This window comes from Schistocerca gregaria, chromosome 9, assembly GCF_023897955.1.
Source record: "Schistocerca gregaria isolate iqSchGreg1 chromosome 9, iqSchGreg1.2, whole genome shotgun sequence".
NCBI classification, from domain to species: domain Eukaryota; kingdom Metazoa; phylum Arthropoda; class Insecta; order Orthoptera; family Acrididae; genus Schistocerca; species Schistocerca gregaria.
The window spans coordinates 212,038,739-212,058,731 of NC_064928.1; the positions used below are offsets into that span (position 1 = coordinate 212,038,739).

General features: G+C 41.4%; 1 protein-coding gene across 1 annotated transcript in view; it reads right to left on the bottom strand.

The window, feature by feature from the left end:
- The window catches only part of LOC126292152 (uncharacterized), a 69,192-nt gene that overhangs the window by 16,998 nt on the left and 32,201 nt on the right, over nt 1–19,993 (bottom strand). The window contains exons 4-5 of the mRNA XM_049985991.1: nt 14,443–14,570; nt 10,237–10,412 (exon numbers count right to left, since the gene is read on the bottom strand). Of these exons, the coding sequence (XP_049841948.1) occupies nt 10,237–10,412; nt 14,443–14,570 (304 nt within the window). The remainder of the gene's footprint in view (nt 1–10,236; nt 10,413–14,442; nt 14,571–19,993) is intronic.

Consider the following 19,993-nt stretch of genomic DNA (forward strand, 5'->3'; position numbering starts at 1 on the left):
TGACTTCCATGGCACTAGAGGGAACTGTAGAGGGCAAAAACTGTAGAGGAAAACAGAGACTTGAATACGTCAAGCAAATAATTGACGACGTAGGTTGCAAGTGCTACTTTGAGATAAAGAGGTTAGCACAGGAAAGGAATTCGTGGCGGGCCGCATCAAACCAGTCAGTAGACTGATGACCAAAAAAATAAAAAATAAAATTCAGTGCCGTAACAATATTTCCTCTTTGCCTACTTTCCAGATTTCACAGTTCTCGTACATACCTTGAAGGTCTAGCACTCCTGTAAGTAATAACGCTACACATAAATGGGCTATAGCATTGTTTCCTGACTGTAGCAGAGAGTGCACTGATTTGAAACTTCCGGGACCTAGTTACAGTCAAGTAAAGAGATTTAAACTGCAAGGAAGTACCTTATTTGGATTAACTGATGGGACAGCTGCAATAATTCTGTTTCCTAAGGGTGCTGAAGGTAGAACTATTTAAGAAGGATGACATCTTACCAATAAGTGTTAATGGACCGTCGAATATTTGCACTTGCCCAGCCCATTGCAGTTAATGCAGCTGACGACAACAATGTTTGATCACGTAACCCTTTCGGTGTATTTGTCAAATGTAGTGGATGATTTTATTTTCAGTCTATGTACTCGTTATAAAGGCTTCGTAGTCCACTGGGGATAGCTTACTTTGTACTGCACGTTTTCTTCTACAAGGCTCCATCTGTTGACGATGTTTTAACTTCTAAGGCACGCAATGATTGTGGCTGAGTGCAACTACTTAGCTTTTACTATATTGCTAACTTTTTTCTAAGCGTTCAATGAAATTCTGGTTTCCATAACTTAAAAACTAGTTATAATTATAAGCCACTAAAATTGCAGTTGTCATGGCAAAGTTTCAAACAATTGTAAACCGTCAACGACGGTGGACAAAGTATCTGTCGTCATCCTCATCTCTTCTTGCCAACCACAATCTACATTTTGTTTGTGTGCTGCTTTGTGTGTATTTGACTTCATTTCTACAGTAGTTTTTTATTATTAATTACTTGTTGTTACTTCAACAATGAATTATAAAGAAAAGCTCAGTGTAGAAGAGATTTTACTAATTCAGGAAAATAGTGATATATCTGAAGATGATAACAATTTTTCTTCAGTGGCTACAGGCAATATTGAACTTTCCCAGACAATGGACTACCTTAAGGAGGATTTAGATGAAGACAATCATGACGGTGAGCGTTATTTTGATATAGGCCCTACTTTCTAACAATTACATTTTGGAAGAACCTACTTTGTCTGAAGTCATGGAAAGAATGCGCTGCTGAACAAGTATATCGCAGAATCGCGAATTCTGGCACGAAAACGGACTATAAAGAAGAGAAGCAGATCCTCAAATAAAGCAACAGAAGTATCTGTGCATGAAGAACGAAGAAATGAACTGAAACCGCTCGAGGACGTCTGATATGACCCTGTGAATCAATTACCATGCTTTGATCAACAGAAATCAGCAACTAGATACAAAAATCCTGGTGCAAAGCACATACAGTGCACCAAATGCGATCTCCATATTTGTACAAATTGCAAGCGGGTACATGTACTATCTATAGTTCCATAGGAAGTAAACTTTACGTGAAAATACAATTTCACCAGCACCATTCCACTTTTGTACAGTTTTTTCTAATAAATGTTCGTAAATATTTTACAAGTATATTATCTAAGAGCAGATGTCACAGTAATTCTAGATTTTAAAACTACAGAATAAGAAAATCTGAAAACTGTTAAACATTGTACCTTTAAGTCACAGTATCCCCTTTAGTTGACAATCCATAACTTGGTTTTGGATAGTCCAATTTTGGTTTCTGCTATATGAAAAAGCTTGTCTTTGAAAACAAAATTACAAAATTCTTATTCCAGACATGAAAAAGAATTACTGAAAGGGGAAAGGTACTTTAAGTCCTCCTTTACAACCACTGAAACGTGTATTTCTTTTAACATTCACGTTTGGTTTTACTCACTGAAACAATTGTCACTGGTTGCATTTTCGTTTGGTTTCTGCTCATATCCGCACGTGTCGTCTGCATGCACATTTGTCAGAAATCCCTGCTTTTCGCACTGCCCGTTTTCGCCTATTTGTACCTTGATTTGGAGCACTATAGGTTTCATGGCATAAAACATGACAAAATAACACATCACTACTGCATACAAATGTTCGTGTACATAGTTCTGCAACCAATCGCTGGACTGTTTGTTCGTGAGTGGTGCTGTGGTTCTCACGTTTGACAGTGCAAGTTATCACAGAACAATTCAGGTTCATAAGCTATGGTCCTAAGACGAGTGTACAGCACATGGATTCGACGTTTGGTACGGAGTACATCTGATGATGGTGGTGTAAGAAGATGAAGAGTACATACTAGTAACTGCAGTCTGAGTTCGTTTCTAACTGCGCCTGCATTCCCCATAACCCTATGAATGATGGAAATTTTAAATATGGCCAATTAAAACGCAAAGAACTCGCACGCTGAATAGAGCGGTCTTTGGATGTCAACGTTACTTGGGAACCACACTCTCAGTTAAAGGGCGAAGGTGCCTGATAACGGATACAGTTAGATTTCTGAGTCTCCCATTTCACCAGAAAGTAATCCTTTCTAGGACATTAATAGATCATTTTATTGCAATGATTCCGGTGCTGGCCATTGTGCTAGGAAGTACAGTTCTATTTCAACTCCACTTAAGAGCTAGGCACATTTAGAAGCCTTTGCCATGATAAATCCTATTCGTTCTTGCATGACCCAGATGATCTAGGTCACGATTACAGGGAGGTCTGTTTGGGGACGGAGATCAGGAGGTGGATGCTATTGATGTGATGCAACGGATTCTTTCCCTAAGGTAAGCGAAGAATACATTTCAGTGCAGGAAGGAGGTGAGTATGTAATTTCCAGTGAATAAAAGCATAAGGAAAAGGTTAGAAACTAATGAACAATTTACCAGCTTACTACATACCAGTAACGATAGAATACTGACTACCATACACAGTCTCGCTGCACGTGCATTGGTGCACGGAACAATGTGTCGACAGAGGACGAAATAAATAATGCGATTTTCACTGATTATTGTCGTTATAAATGCCTTACACAACCTCTGGTGACTGTACTCCTTTACTCGCCAGAGGAAATTGGAGTGCCCAGAGTCTCTGTACAAATGTCTGGAAGATTATTACCATGGCAGGCAGTCGTCGTTAGTGATGCACCAGGGCTGTCCTGGGGGTCAGTGTGCGGCCCACTGTTTCTGTTGCCCTGAAGTCATTGCTACAGATATAATGCAACCGCAGTAATTATGTGGACTGGTGGAGTTTTCGGATGACCTACTGTAAATGGTGACATTACAGCCATACACGTTGCGAATAATGCTGTCCCACATGAACTAGAAGGACGTTACCAAAACTCCACCGTTTCCACTAGAATTCAGCAGCTCCTGATAGTCCTACAATCTGCGACTTCTCACCGAGGTCCAACCAGCAGTAACCATCACCACCGGCATCGCCAGCTCCATCACCAAAACCATCTCCAGTCCCAGCACCACGACTCGCCCATCGTCAGCTCCATTGCCTACGCCTGCAGTTGCAACCGTATTCGGCACCATTGCACCGACCATCACGACCACAAGCTTCCGTTAATGTCCCTGCCTACAGCCAACTAGTGCCGCCTACATTCCCACAAATCTGATCGACGCAGTCAAACGACCACACAGACGAAATAGCGCAGATAAACTATAAGCCTAAAATAAAATAAAGGAATTTACTGGATTCACAAACATGAAGCCAGTACAAACCGCTGTTGTTTTCCAGTATATCCACCTGTACTTTTCAGTTCACCTCCCCCAGCTTGTAATCTTCGTGCTGTCTTGACGGTACATAAATTTCAGAACCCTATTACAGTAAATCCAAAAATATTTACAAAATACATAAATGTCCATCGCCCCATTTCTACACCCACCTACTCTGCAGGTCTTCAGCCTTTGATTCCAGCGTCAGCCTCAACACAATGTCCCATCATCTCCTCAGATGACACGATCTACACCACTCACCAGCACTTACCATCTAATGCATGAAATGTATTCTCAGTTGTGAATATGGACTACCATCAGCTGCATAATGGAAAGACGACATGGAAAATTTGTGCCAGACTGGAACTCGACCCCCAGTTTCCCGCTTGTCGCGAGTGGTCGCCTTATCGTTTAGCTATCTGAGCGGGACTCACGGCCAGATCCAAACTTTCGTACGTCTTAAACCATGCGCATCGTAATTCGGAATAACACAGGCAATGCAATATCACACTTACTATCGAGATCTTCGGTGCCAATCTTCAGATCACAGTGGAGGAGGTCTTGCACAAAATCAACGCCAGCACACACACACACACACATTATATATATATATATATCAGCCATTGTCCACAGCCATAACATCCACAGTACCATTAATTTAGTACATATTTTCTCAGAATCCACTAGGAGCAACAAACAGTCAAAAAACAGAGCTTTCGCTTGTTTCCAACATTATTAAGTCAAACCATCGAAAGCTCATCTGCAAGATGGCCATACACTTCCACAAAGACTCTCCTACCATCCAAAGTTTTAGTCGGACTTGTCACCACAGTCCTCAGAAACATTCACCCTATTGAACTTCCCCAAATCCTACACCAGTTCACCCCAGTTGCCCAGTCCAGTCAGTATTCCACCTCAAAGTAACCACCACCTTCACCCACAATCAATTGCACATTCTACAGCTTATCAAGGAATGCTACCTCAACCCAAATGCCAGTGTATCAGTTCATTATCCTTTACCAAACATCTGTTCCAGAAACGTCCAGCTCACCAACATGCTCACCCAGCAGACTATCCATGGTTTTACTGCACCACACTGTCTGCTTGTCTCCAATAACCTATAGCAAACCAATAACCCCCACACACAGTAGCAATGCCATATGTGGAGTAGTGGACCACTAACCCTACACAGTCGCCCCACGCCAGAAACACCCCCACATGGCCAAAACTCTGTTCAGACATCCTGCTGAACACTTTGAAAGACCCTGAATCGAGCTAAAGAACCTTGTTTCTTTTGTGATCTACTCTGGATGGACCAAACGAGACTCAGATTACTCCCCATTAACTCAGGTACGTAACTGAATTTGTCAACTGATTGCATATGAGGAAAGAATGGCCATTCTGAATGAGTTCTGGGTCCCTGTTGTTACAAAATTATTAATGATTATTAATTAAGGTTGGTCTATCTACAGAACTGAAGTCACTGGTCCAGAATGACCCCTGTTTTACTTACTCTTTAGGAGGACATACACATGAAGGAAACACAATGAAATGACTAATAAGACAAAAAAGGAAATAGTGAAAATTGGAGCATGTAACTCAGTCTTAAACCAACCATTCATAGCCAGGCTGATCGGCTGACCCTCTGCCGCCCTCAAAAAATAAATAATAAATAAATAAAAAAATAAAAATCCCCTCTCCCCACTGAGCAGGACACCAACCCTTATAACAGTGTGAGGACACACTGCCTGTGACTGTGTGGCAGGCCCTACCTCCACACTTTCCTCTACAGGCGGAGTGTGGAATGGCAGGCAGTGATCAGGGTAAGCTGTTAGAGGTCCGCCAGCAACCCAACCCACCCAGACCATAGACAAGACGGCCCACACAAACAGGATGGGAAAGGAGCGCTCAGCATAGGAGTTTGGCTGACTGGTTGGCCTATGTATGATGACTCTCTCAACAATTTTTCTCCCAGAAATACATAAACTGCTGTTGAGTGCATAATGATAGCTTCAGTCATACCAGGCAACAAAGGTTTGGTTTCACATGCAAATATTTAAACTATCTTTGTCATAGATGAACCCAATTTTTCAAGAAGAAATATCAAGCCATGTAGTCTAATCAAGTTTTAAAAAAGTAGTAGAAAACATCGAACAATTCTCCTACCACAACAATCCACATTTCAAGCTATTCTCACCAGAATCGAAGGTTCAAATCGGCAAAGCCTGCTTCCACTGTGGCCTGCTGAGAGCAACAACTTATCACTCATCAGGTGACGAGGTGATTCTCAAGTGCAGTTCTCTGCTGCTCATCTGGGTCTTTCGATGGAATGTCTTCCTCCACATCCTCCAAACAAATCTTCCAAATTTTATGCTCCTCTCTGTCATAGTGTTTCCCACAGTAACCCACACAAACTTTACTCCACCAATGAGAAGCCTCAGCCAAAGACTACCCATTGAAATTTTTGGAAATGGAGCTCCAACATCCTACCTAGCAGATACCTTTTAAGCCACCCAAAGAGGTGCTGCTATCTAAAATTATTGATTTGCAGTTTATATGGTTTTGCGTCCAGATGGCGCCATCCCTCACCAAAAAAAAGAGGAAAACGTTAACAGTAACTGCTACATAGGTTTCCCAAGCGAACAGAGCAAGATTGCTATCTTTTGGCCTAGATGGCTTCGTCTATCTTTACTGGAAGGTGAAAACCACTCGATCAAGAGGTTCTTATTAACGGGGATAACAGCTCATAAACTAATTTGTTTTGCATTGACCAGACTTGGGACATTGCTCGCAAACTGGGCTTTTTAGGAATTCGCCTCTGCTGTGCTGGACAAGTCTATAATTACTTGGACCTGGAGCCTCATCGGACGACACGGCATATTGTGAGAGAGCGGCGTTACTGGCAGATCCTACCGCCTGATATGCAATCAGTGCACTGCCCATTCCACAACGTAGAAATCGTCCCGCCCTAGGGAAATGTCTGCCATCTGCAAACGGATTTCCAGATGTTCCATGTCTCATCCATTGTGGTGGTGTGCAACTCATTAAATAAGGAAACACACAACTAAAGAGACAGAGGAAACAAAACTAGATGTGTATGAGTGTCCGGATCCTCACAAACGTTATCATTCTCCATGAGACTAGGGGACAGATTTCTATAAATCGGCTCAGTTGTCAGATTTCCATAAATCGGTACAACAGAAATGAAATTATTAAGCCACCCTAGGTTGATGTGTCTCAACTTTGCTGAGAATGTATTTTACCACCCTAATAGTCGCCAGTGCCACTATCTATATCTGTCCATACAATTTCTTCATTCACACTCATCAGACCTTCTCCACATACTATTGTTGCTGATCAGAATCTGTACATCAGTTCCCATGCCGAATTCAACAGTTGCTCATCTACATTCTGCGATATCTAGTCCACTTCCTTGATTCACCCATCTTCAAAGTGAAACCTCCAAAAAGCTCCTCAAATACATAAATGCAGAAGTCCTTTATCCAAATGGAAGCCATCACAGCTCATTCCAATGGTCAACCATAACCCTCGTCACCCCACCTTCACACTTGCTCCACAGTAACCCACCTGAAACAATCCAAGAACTCCACCACAAAATCTGGGATGCTTACTGGGACTTTATCCATATTCACATCACTTGTCACCCTGCCACCCTCCAGACCATGAAGTTACCACCAACACTACTTCTTTCCTACAACATAACTTTACTGCAGCTGCAAGCTCTCTCTCTCTCTCTCTCTCTCTCTCTCTCTCTCTCTCTCTCTCTCTCTCTCTCTCTCTTACACACACACACACACACACACACACACACACATTCCATGAATCCCACAGACATCTCCGCACGTCACAAGCTCCAGAAACATACTAAGAATCCTGCAGCCACTCCTGCCATTTCCTTCACACGCATCACTGGACACACAAACACATCGCTGGCAATTACACATCCACAATATCGTTGAAATGAAAATGAAATGTTCGTATGGCATTATTGGCCAACAGACCCCATCTGGACTAATTCGACCACTTTCTGTGTCACGCCACTTCAGTGACTTGCACGTCGATTATGATAAGATGAAATGGTGAGGACAACACAGTCACCAAGTCCTCCGGAGGATAAAATCCATGATCTGGGTGGGAATCATGCCCAAGTGTCCAGGATCTAGAGGCAAGAACGCTAACCCTAAACCAGTAGTAGCAGACCGCGATATCCTCAATGCCGAAACATCCCAGCACTGGCGACAGACATGCTCCAAAATCGATACAACACGACCCACAAACTCAACTTGGGACTGGAAGGCTTCGTATTGACTTATTAACAACAATTCTTCCCTCATCGCCCACTCGTTCCCAACAACCTGCTCCTCCCTGAAAATGCAAGTAAAGCAAAACTTTTCGCTTGTTACCCACAAGATATACTCACCATAGAGTGAGATTCCACACTTCATTACTCCGTGGCCCCATAAGTCCTCCAGTGGCCACTCATATCTGTTGCCCTATGCTCGCAACTTATAGTATTTAGCTCTAGGCTATGAACGGATTTAAAGATACAAAAAATTATGGCTACAACCAATGTTGTTTAATCTTCATCGCTACGTAAATGCCGAGCGTGAATAGCCGAGCGATCAGAGGCGCTGTAGTCATGGACTGTGAGGCTGGTCCTGGCGGAGATTCGAGTCCTCCCTCGGGCGTGGGTGTGTGTGTTTGTTCTTAGGATAATTTAGGTTAAGTAGTGTGTAAGCTTAGGGACTGATGACCTTAGCCGTTAAGTCCCATAAAATTTCACACACATTTGAACATCTTTTTTTTTTTTTTTTTTGCTACGTAGCATTTTTATTCGTTTACTGATACCCACATGACTTGTGGACGCTCTTCCTCACTGAAATGATGCTGTTATATAGGCTATAACTGATGATGGTCGAAGTAGAGAGGATATAAAATGTAGACTGGCAATGGCAAGATAGTGTTTCTGAAGAAGAGAAATTTGTTAACATCGAGTATAGATTTAAGTGTCAGGAAGTCATTTCTGAAAGTATTTGTATGGAGTGTAGCCATGTATGGAAGTGAAACATGGACAATAAATAGTTTGGACAAGAAGAGAATAGAAGCTTTCGAAATGTGGTGCTACAGAAGAATGCTGAAGATTAGATTGGTAGATCACATAACTAACGAGGAGGTATTGAATAGGATTAGGGAGAAGAGAAGTTTGTGGCACAACTTGACTAGAAGAAGGGATCGGTTGGTAGGACATGTTCTGAGGCATCAAGGGATCACCAATTTAGTACTGTGGGGCAGCGTGGAGGATAAAAATCGTAGAGGCAGACCAAGAGGTGAATACACTAAGCAGATTCAGAAGGATGTAGGTTGCAGTAGGTACTGGGAGATGAGGATGCTTGCACAGGATAGAGTGGCATGGAGAGCTGCGTCAAACAGTCTCAGGACTGAAGACCACAACAACAACAACATATAGGCTATATGCGATTGAGGGTGAATTTCTCTTATTTCAGCCAATGACCAAAAAAATTTCGGTCCTATGACTACCGGTCTTGGTCAGCAATGACCATCTTCAGATCTGGTTTATAACATGTTGTAATGGAATAAAACCAACGACACGTAATAAAACATATCTGAAGAATGTCTTTCCTGACAGAACCCGGTAGACTAAGGGCCAAAAGTTTTGTGATCAGTGGAGAAAATAAATGAAATTCCTTCTACTCTTCCTGGATCACTGTTTTAGCCCGTGACCATGTCGCAACTTGTGATAAGCGACATTACACGGTATCAGATTGATTTCTCCCGTAGGTGACTATTTTATCTTTATTTTATTTACTAATTTATTTATTTATTTTCGTTGCGTTTGCGTAGTTCCGTGCAGTTATATTATGGTGACAACATATTCAACTTTCTTGTCAGGTAACACAAGCATTCACAGGTTATCAGTATGTATATAAATTATAGTAGTATTTTCGCTATCCCGAGTAGTAACACTCGCTCATTGTAATGGGTGGCTCTACTCAGCCGCTGCGTAATATTTAGCCCATTTTGAGACAAAAGACAAGCACAGAAACTGAAAACTAATCGTAATCTCCAAACGACTAATTGCTGTAACCGTCTCCTCTGCTGTTGTCAATCCTTCACATTTGATTACCTCGTCCTCCATTAAATAATTTCAGTAGTTCACCTAATAGTAAATAAACGGTCGCGAATCATTATGGATTGGACAAATGTTTCAATACAAACTGATTTATGCCTTATTATATACATCCCAGGCCTTGCTGTTGTCAATCCTTCACATTTGATTACGTCGTCCTCAATTAAATAATTTCAGTAGTTCGCCTAATAGTAAATAAACGTTAGCGAATCATTATGGATTGGACAAATGTTTCAATACAAACTGGCTTATACCTTATTATATACATCCCAGGCTTGTCCACGTCCTCTTCCACCTTGTAGTTCGCCATCTGCTCGCTGATATGTTCCATATCCTGTACCCAGCCCCATAATTGTGTGTCCAGCATGTCTCTCAGATGTTCCATGTTATTAATCCACCCTTGGAGCTGGTGGTCATTAGTCTGTTTATCCTGCGACACACAGAAAATAATTCGATTTACTTCCATAATATTCACAAGCAGCAGCAAATCTTAACTTATAATTACAGGTACCGCAATCACATAGCATTTAAATTAATGCGGGCGCATGACTACACATACAGTTTTACGCAGACATTACGACACTAACTCAAAGTAGTCTCAAGCGATGTCTTAGGGAACACACACAATTCTCAGCCTATAAGAACAGACAAGATAGCTGCTGTTATTTCTAGGTAGTCACAATACAAACGTTTGAATGTATGAATGCATGCTGTCGAGGTAAGAAGCCTGAATATTATGTTCTACGATTCACAGCGCAGTTGAAGTTGTACACGTAAAGGCAGCTGCCGTTACTGGGAGACCGGAAATATTAATTTGAACTTTTGAACGTTCTAAACATGTCTCGACTAAATATTTGACGGAATGTAGCACAGTTTATTGATCGCACGAGTTTCAGACTGGGCAACGTAAGTCTTTCGGTGTTATTCTGTATTGGTGTTTGTAGACGAGTAATCATACCTAGGATATGAATAAACACCTGCAGCTGTGTGTTTCAATCTTTAGTTATTGTGACATTATGACACTGTGGTAAAGGAACTATGGTGGGAGCAGGTATATTTGTGTGAATTATGTCTCTGAATTTTATTCTATGAACAGTGAAACTGATACAGGTAACCAACACAATCAGAATTATTTTTTAAAATAATTTATATCCAGGAAAAAGTAAATAAAGTTATTAAATTATTCTGAAAAGTAGTTACCGTTTACTAAGGAATAGTCATTTCTCAAGTATTTTCCCATCAATTTTAAGACCATATAATAGTCTACTATTTTCTGAAAGTATTTATATAGAGTGTAGCCATGTATGGAAGTAAAAAATGGACGATAAGTAGTTTAGACAAGAAGAAAATAGAGGCTTACGAAATGTGGTGCTACCGAAGAATGCTGAAGATTAGGTGGGTAAATCACGTAACTAATGGGAAGGTACTGAATATAATTGGGGAGAAGAGGAATTTGTGGCACAACTTGACTAGAAGAAGGGATAAGTTAGTAGGACACGTTCTGAGGTATCAAGGGATCATCATTTTAGTATTGGAGGACAGCGTGGAGGGCAAAAATCGTAGAGAAAGACCAAGAGATGAATACATTAAAAAAATTCAGAAGGATGTAAGTTGCAGTAGTTACTCGGGGATGAATAAGCTAGCACAGGACGGAGTAGCATGGAGAGCTGCATCAAACCAGTCTCACGACTGAATACCACAACAACAGCAATAGTATACTTTCTTCAAAGGAGAATTTTTCATGACAATAAAGAGCTGAATTATTTGATATCAATAGAGCGGTTCCTACCAGTAAACCAGATGCATTTCGTGAATTTAGACTATTTCTGGGCAGTTTAACTAAAACAGAAAGGGAGTGTTCCAACATTTTCCGTAGCAAATGAATTAATATTACATTAGAAAAGTAATGATGGTTAATGGAAAATCTCATATAAAGGTGTGAAACAAATACTAACAAAGAGATAGAGGGGCTGGCCAGTACTTAACCTCAGCTCAGTACAGCCGTTAGATACGCAAAACAGGACAGAAAATTTGCGTATCCTAGCTTTCGGAACTTTGTTCCTGGGTCAGGGAGGAGAGAAGGGAAATAGGGAAGAAGGGAAAGTAGATTCAGTTACTCACAACCGAGGTTATGAAGCAACAGGGGAAAGGTAAACAGGGAGGGTAGCAAAGATGCAGGCATGGGTGTCAGAGGGAAGCCAAAGATATTCTACTGTAAGTAATGTGCCGGCTTCGAACCAAAGAGGATGCATACAGAAGTGAAGAGGTATATAGTATAAAGATAAAGATAAATACAACAATGTAGGATCAAAAGATGCGTGTGTTTATCTTTATACTATACACCTCTTTACTTCTGTGTGCATCCTCTTCGGTTCGTAGCTGGCACAGTACTTACAGTAGAATATCTTTGGCTTCCCTCTGACACCCATGCCTGCATCTTTGCTACCCTCCTTGTTTACCTTTCCCCTGTTACTTCATAACCTGGGTTGTGAGTAACTGAATCCACTTCCCCTTCATCCCCCTTTTCCCCTCTCTCCTCCCTGACGAAGGAACAGAGTTCCGAAAGTTAGGGTATGTAAATTTTCTGTTCTGTTTTTTGTACCTATTGGCTGTACTGAGCTGAGGTAAGTACTGGCCAGCCCCTCTATCTCTTTGTTAGTGTTTGTTTCACAAAAGGAATGATGGTTTAGAACACTCTTTACAACAACTACACTATCACACAAAAATTTACTCGCCACGTACATAATCAAACACTATAATTATGCCGGGAATATAATCTCTGACCCTGCTCCTCCAGTCCGACGTAGTAACAGATTCCAAATAAGATAATACGTAAATGGTCAGATAAAATACGACACAGTAGTACGTCGACGTATTTCCAATGATTAAGTAGCCAAGAGGTTTGTGCTTTCACAATAGGGTCTACTGCTAAGTTTCGTAAATCTGTTTGGCAAATTCTGCGAAAGTACGAGAAATAAAGACACAAACAATTGTATCCTCTATCCTTATCCCTTGCAATCTTGTGCTCTCAATCTAATAACCCCACAAGACGTACTGATTGGCCAGAAGTCCTGCAGTGAGGTAGCATTGCAATCTCATAAGGAAAGATAACAACGGTGTGAGACAGGTATACACTATGTGATGAAAAGTATCCGGACACCCCCAAAAACATACGTTTTTCATAATAGGTACATTGTACTGCCACGTACTGCCAGATACTCCACATCAGTGACCTCAGTAGTTATTAGACATCGTCAGAGAGAAGAATGGAGCGCTCCATGGAACTCACGGTCTACGAACATGGTGAAGCGATTGATTGTCACATGTGCCATACGACTGTATGTGAGATTTCCACACTCTTAAACATCCCTAGGTCCACTGTTTCCGATGTGGTAGTGAAGTGGAAACGTGAAGGGACACGTACAGCACAAAAGCGTACAGGCCGAATTCGTCCGTTGGCTGATAGACACCGCCAACAGCTGAAGAGGGTCTTATTGTGTAAGAGGCAGACATCTATCCAGACCATCACGTAGGAATTCCAAACTCCATCAGGAAGCACTGAAAGTACAAGGACAGTTAAGCGGAAGGTGAGAAAACTTGGATTTCATGGTCGAGCGGCTGCTCATAAGCCATACATCGCGACGGTAAATGCCAAACGACGCCTGGCTCGGTGAAAGGAGCGTGAACATTGGACGACTGAACAGTGGAAAAACGTTGTGTGGAGTGACTAATCAAGGTAAACAATGTGGCGATCGGATGGGAGGGTGAGGTTATAGCGAACGCCATCTGCCAGCGTGTGTAGTGCCAACAGTAAAATTCGAAGGCGGTTGTGTTATGGTGTGGTCGTGTTTTTCATGGAGGGGGCTTGCACCCCTTGTTGTTTTGCGTGGAACTATCACAGCACAGGCCTACATTGATGTTTTAAGCACCTTCCTGCTTTCCACTGTTGAAGAGCAATTCGGGGATGGCGACTGCACCTTTCAACACGATCGAGCACCTGTTCATAATACACCGCCTGTGGCAGAGCGGATACACTAACATCCCTGTAATGGACTGGCCTGCACGGAGTCCTGATTGAATCCTATAGAACATCTTTGGGATGTTTTGGAACGCCGACTTCGTGCCAGGCCTCGCCGACCGACATCGAGACCTCTCCTCAGTGCAGCACTCTGTGAAGAATGTGCTGTCATTCCCCAAGAAACCTTCCAGTGCCTGGCTGAACGTATGCCTGCGAGAGTGGAAGCTGTCATCAAGGCTAAGGATGAGCCAACACCATATTGGATTGCAGCTGTGCCGATGGAGGGCGCTACGAACTTTCAGCCAGGTGTCGGATACCTTTGATCACGTAGTGTACCAGGAAACAGACTTTGTGAACTGACCACGCGACGCTGTATGTGTGTTATTTTCTCATCCCTCCTGCATACGACACAGATAAATAAAGGAAATGTAATGTCACTTACCATGAGTTTGAATGCCAGTGGTATGAACAGTTGTGATAGACGCGTCACACCCAGTGAGAGCAACTGCACGGCGTCTCGAGTGTAGCTGGACAGGTGTTCCAGGTAGAGTGGCACCTCGGCCTGGAATTCTGGACATCAAGACAGACTACGTACTAGTGAACAACACAATGCATCAGGTTTCTGTAGAAGTGCAATTTTCACTTTCTACCTCCATCAGCTTAAAGATTGTACGTAAGTAGGATATATATAGTAAGAGTTACAGTATGGACAGCTTACCCAAACGTTACGGAACTCAGTCTCCAGTATTTCTATGCCTGTGGAGTGTACCTGATCTTTGTGGAGAGTAGTTTCATTGTAAAATGTAAACATTCAAGGTCGGAATTGTCACAGTTAATGAAATATTCCGGGCCCTCATGCCGTGTTCGAAGGCATTTCACCTTAAAACCCGACGTTTCGTCCCCGTCTGCGGAGGGCTTTCTCAAAGGGACAAAATTCCGCTACCTCGAGCTCCTGCACAATGGCGTCATGTCACATGTTTTGAATAAGCATGCTCAATTGGTCAATCTCTATGGCTTCTCTGTGTAGCCTTTCGTGATACCCGCTTGTGGCTGCCAGTACTTGGGTCCTATCAAAATGAATTTATTGGTCTCCTGACTGTGAAGCATGTTCCTCAACAGCTGATCTGTCACTCTGCCCTCTTCTGGAATTTCCCTCGTGCTCTCAGAGTGTTTGTTTGAGAGTTTTTTTGTAGTTAGTACCCATGTAGACCGGCCAACAACTTCACGGAATCCTATAAATTCCAGCTTTTAGGAGCGGTTGGCGAGTATCCTTGGCAGAAATTTTTAAATACTGCCACGTTTTTCAAATGGAACGAAGAGTTATATGAACAAACGGATGGTGTCGCTATCGGGAGCCACTTAAGCTCCGTTATAGCGAACGTCTTTACCGAAAACTTCGAGGAGCAGACGTTAGAAACTGTGAACAAGAAATCGAATATTTGGTTCCATTACGTGGATGATACGTTTGCTTTGTGGCAGCGCAGCAGGGAGGAACTCGATCGTTTTCAAAAACATCTGAACGGGATCAATCCGAAGATTCAGTTTACCAAGGAGGAGGAGCCAGGCGGAACATCAAATTTCCTTGTTGTGCTAGTTTTCAAGAAAGAAGATGGTAGCTTGGGCCACACGGGTTACCTGAAACTCACTGTAATGGCACTTGAATTACGTAACCATTACGGCACCTCAACTCAACCTTTCAATACCAGCAATATTCTAATGTGTTTCTGTAAAGTAGTTGACGTATTTCTGAGACAAAATTCAGATTTGATTTCATTAATATAGAGGTACTTTGATACATCGATGTGTTTGTATTGCAATGATATTATTCTTATGTGTATTCCTTCTTTTGGCACTGTGATCTTTGTCGTACTTGTAACTCTGATTTTTGGGCGCGTAAGCAGTTAGTTAGAGAGTCGGACCTTGAGAAAGTCAAGTCTTGGACGTCATGTTGGAAAGATGCAGATTGTAGCCAGTTTATAAAATGTGAACTTTAACAGTGAGGAAGATGTTTTCAAGTATGTTATGTATTGTGAAGTGATGTTTTGCTTATTACATGATATTGCAGCGAAAGTAATAAAAAAGAAGTGTAACTTAAATTCGGAGTGCTGATTACTTTTTTACATCACCATTGTCCTAACTTGCAAAAGTTTAATCTTCAAGAATGGTTTGTGAAGCGCATCCACAAAACTTTTGAATATCGCAGAATAAAACCTAGGCCTCTTTGCATCCGAGCTTGGAATCATCACCATCTAAATTTTCGACGATTGAGCCATGATTTTACAACGAGACCAGCGTGGGAAACACGAAAAGATGAATTCCTAGTTTATTCATTCTTACATGAAATGGCTTTATTATCTGTGCTCTAATGACACCTGCCAAATAATTACTTTGTTGTTGCCCGAAAATGCAGTATTTAGCAGCGTGAGCAACACCACAATCATTATTAAAATTTTGACCTTTGTTGTGGTGGGGTTGTTAGACCACGCACACAGGCCGTTACATACACCGGGATCCGAACCATCACTTACAACAAAAACGAGGCATCATAAAAACGTTGGCGGATAGAGCAACAAAAATCTGTAACCCAGAGTTGCTTGATGCAGAATTAAAACATCTCATTAACGCATTGCTCAAGAATGTTTATTCGTTCGCTGATGTGAAAAGAGCGTTAAGACCACCGCGTAGAAATCATAGCGATGCTCCTTTATTGCAGATTCTACAACTTTGTGGTCGAGGTAGTAAACATGGTAGGTACCACAAAGAGATGTGGTAGCAGGTTCATTCCACATATGCATACCTTAGACCTTCTGTACCACCAAAGATTCAAACAGTATTTTCTACACAGCTAAATGCAGTACAATGACCACACACTACTTTTATGATGTTACCCACACTGCATTGCAAAAATAGTGTAATACCACCAATAAGCAATGTGTGATCGAAGAGGTAACTTTGCCACCATGAACTGTCAGACTAAAAGGCCACCATGCTGTAAGTCTCGTCACTGTACTTCTGTATTTGTGCGCACATAGTGTGCTATGTGTGCATGATTTAACTAGTTTTCTTTTTCCAGATAATGTTGTCGAGTACCCATTGTGGAAGACGTCTCAGCAGCATCATATAACAATTTACAATACAGTTTTCATCTTCAGTCAAGCTCAAGTAATGTCATGATTGTAATGCCGTCTGATGGCGGATTCAGTCATGTTGAGATTCTTGAAAACCCATCTTATTGAGGCATTCAAGTAATATTGTCTCCCACAGAGTGATGTAGACTGTTTGATAACTCAGTTGTGATTTGTGGCAAGTTTCCTCGAAATGCTCAAACACTTACAGTGGTACAGGTGCTCACAAGTTCAAACGTTTTAAAGAAATACAATCGACTCACATGCAGGAATAATCCCTGAAGAATTTAATGTACTCCAAGTATGCTATTCAACATGCACTCCATATGAGATTGATCTGGCTGCCTTACGTTTACAGCTTGCAGACCAATTTGCTATAACTGTCGCAGGAAAGTCCAAATCTTGTGGGAGATGTGGCTCAATATTCTGATGACTATTGCTCATCAATGCCCACAATTATGTACAGGATTACAACATTTCATGTTGGCATAAAATTGTATTCTTATTTGTGCATACGTATGTATCTGCCTATATACAGAAATAAAGTGTGTATGTGGGGGTGGGGGTGGGGGTGGGGTGACATTTGATTTCTTTTTTCCTGTATAAACTCATGTATGCTAGTGTAGCCGTGTAGTAATCACCATGAATGGTAGGACGTAACACCCACGTTACCTATTAGTCTAAGAATATGGGAGAACAACAGAATGGAAAAAATAGGTCACTGTTGCCACACATCATCAGAACTATAATTGCTGATCAGATGGGTTGTGGGCAGACAAATGTGTCAGACCAGTGGATTCTGATGGTGTTTGCTTTAAAAATGTTTATTTCTTTTCAAAAACATGGAATCCCAACGCCAAATACAATATTACATATAAACCTATTGCCGAAAGTGGCAATATACCACAACCTGATAGGGTAAAACCTAATGCTGTGTTTTTATTCGACAATGTCACAATGGAAAATCAAGATCAAATACGAAAATACTTCTGCTTTGGCAAACATAGAGAGGTTGACGTCTTCTAGCTAAGTCAGACATATTCTTGGATGTCAAAGCAACTGATAAGAGGTAATGTAAAAATTATGACTGCTTTCAAACGGGATAAAATGAAATTAGAACACATTTATGAGGCACTTGTAGGAATCTAAATGACATTCGAAGAAATTACAACTTCATGTGGAGATTGTAGCCGGCCAGGGTGGCCGAGCAGTTCTAGGCGCTACAGCCTGGAGCCGCGCGACCGCTACTGACGCAGGTTCGAATCCTGCCTCGGGCATGGATATGTGTGATGTCTTTAGGTTAGTTAGGTTTAAGTAGTTCTAAGTTCTAGGGGACTGATGACCTCAGAAGTTAAGTCCCATAGTGCTCAGAGGCATTTGAACCATTTTTTTGGAGATTATGGAAATCATTCACACTACAGATTTTTGGTCATCGATAAAACGAGGCAACTGAGTGATGGTCGATATTGGAGAACTTTCAGGAGTTTATGTATATAAAACTTCCTACACTGACACGAAAATTGTGAACTCGTTGAAGTTTGCAAGACTCTCCGGAGGAAACTACCATTCTACATCTACATCTACATCCATACTCCGCAAGCCACCTGACGTTGTGTGGCGGAGGGTGTGTGGCGAGGTTAGGGCATTTGGAAAGAGACCAGTCACTCAAAGAAACTTTTAAACCTGTTGCAGGATCTGTCAAACGATTCTTGTAGGTATAAAGAGCAGAAGAAGAAGAAGTAGAAAATACTGGTGGTGATATCGATAAACATTATATTGATAGTGCGATAGATGTTTGCGGTGTTTGCTATCGTCGACCACTGCCAATTATCTGAAACATAAACACATCAGCGGCAGACAATATTCTGGCGCATCAGATACACAATACATTTCTTCCTAACTTGTTATAAATAAACCTCCAGTTATACACTGCACAAATGAACCCAAGCAGAACTAACGTACCTGACCACTTGCCCAGTAACGGCTCTTAAAATTTTATTAGCCAATTCTCTAGACAAACAGATAAAATAATGAATACCAAAAATTATTTGGACCCACTCTTGAACGTCAGGCACAGACCTACGTACTACGTAGGATGACCTCTAGCTATGCATTAAGCAGGGCTTCGTGTCTGATCGATGTGCGTAGCTAGCACTCCCTTAAATCCCATCAACATATCAGATTAGATTAGATTAGTACTTGTTCCATTGATCATGAATACGACACTTCATAATGATGTGGAACGTGTCAGGTTAATAAAAGGTGTCTATACAAGATATTACATTACAGAAAATATTACATGACACTTAACATTTTTAATTTTTTTTGTGAGGTTTGGGGAAATTGCCCATTTATTATATCCAAAAATTCATCTAATGAGTAGAAGGAGTTGCCGTTAAGAAATTTTTTTTTATTTCCTTTTAAATGCTATATGGCTATCAGACTTTTGATGCTATTAGGTAAGTGACCAAAGACTTTCGTGGCAGCATAATTTACCCACTTCTGAGCCAAAGTTAGATTTAACCTTGAGTAGTGAAGATCATCCTTTCTCCTAGTGTTGTAGCCATGTACACTGCTATTACTTTTGAATTCGATCGGATTGTTCGTAACAAATTTCATAAGTGAATATATTTATTGTGAGGCTACAGTGAAGATCTCTAGCTCTTTAAATAAGTGTCTGCAGGATGATCTTGGATGAGCTCCAGAAATTATTCTGATTACACGCTTTTGTGCAATGAACGCTCTTTTACTCAATGATGAGTTACCCCAGAATATGATGCCATAGGGAAGCAGAGAATGAAAATAGGCGTGGTAAGCTAATTTACTCAGATGTATATCGCCAAAATTTGCAATGACCCTAATAGGATA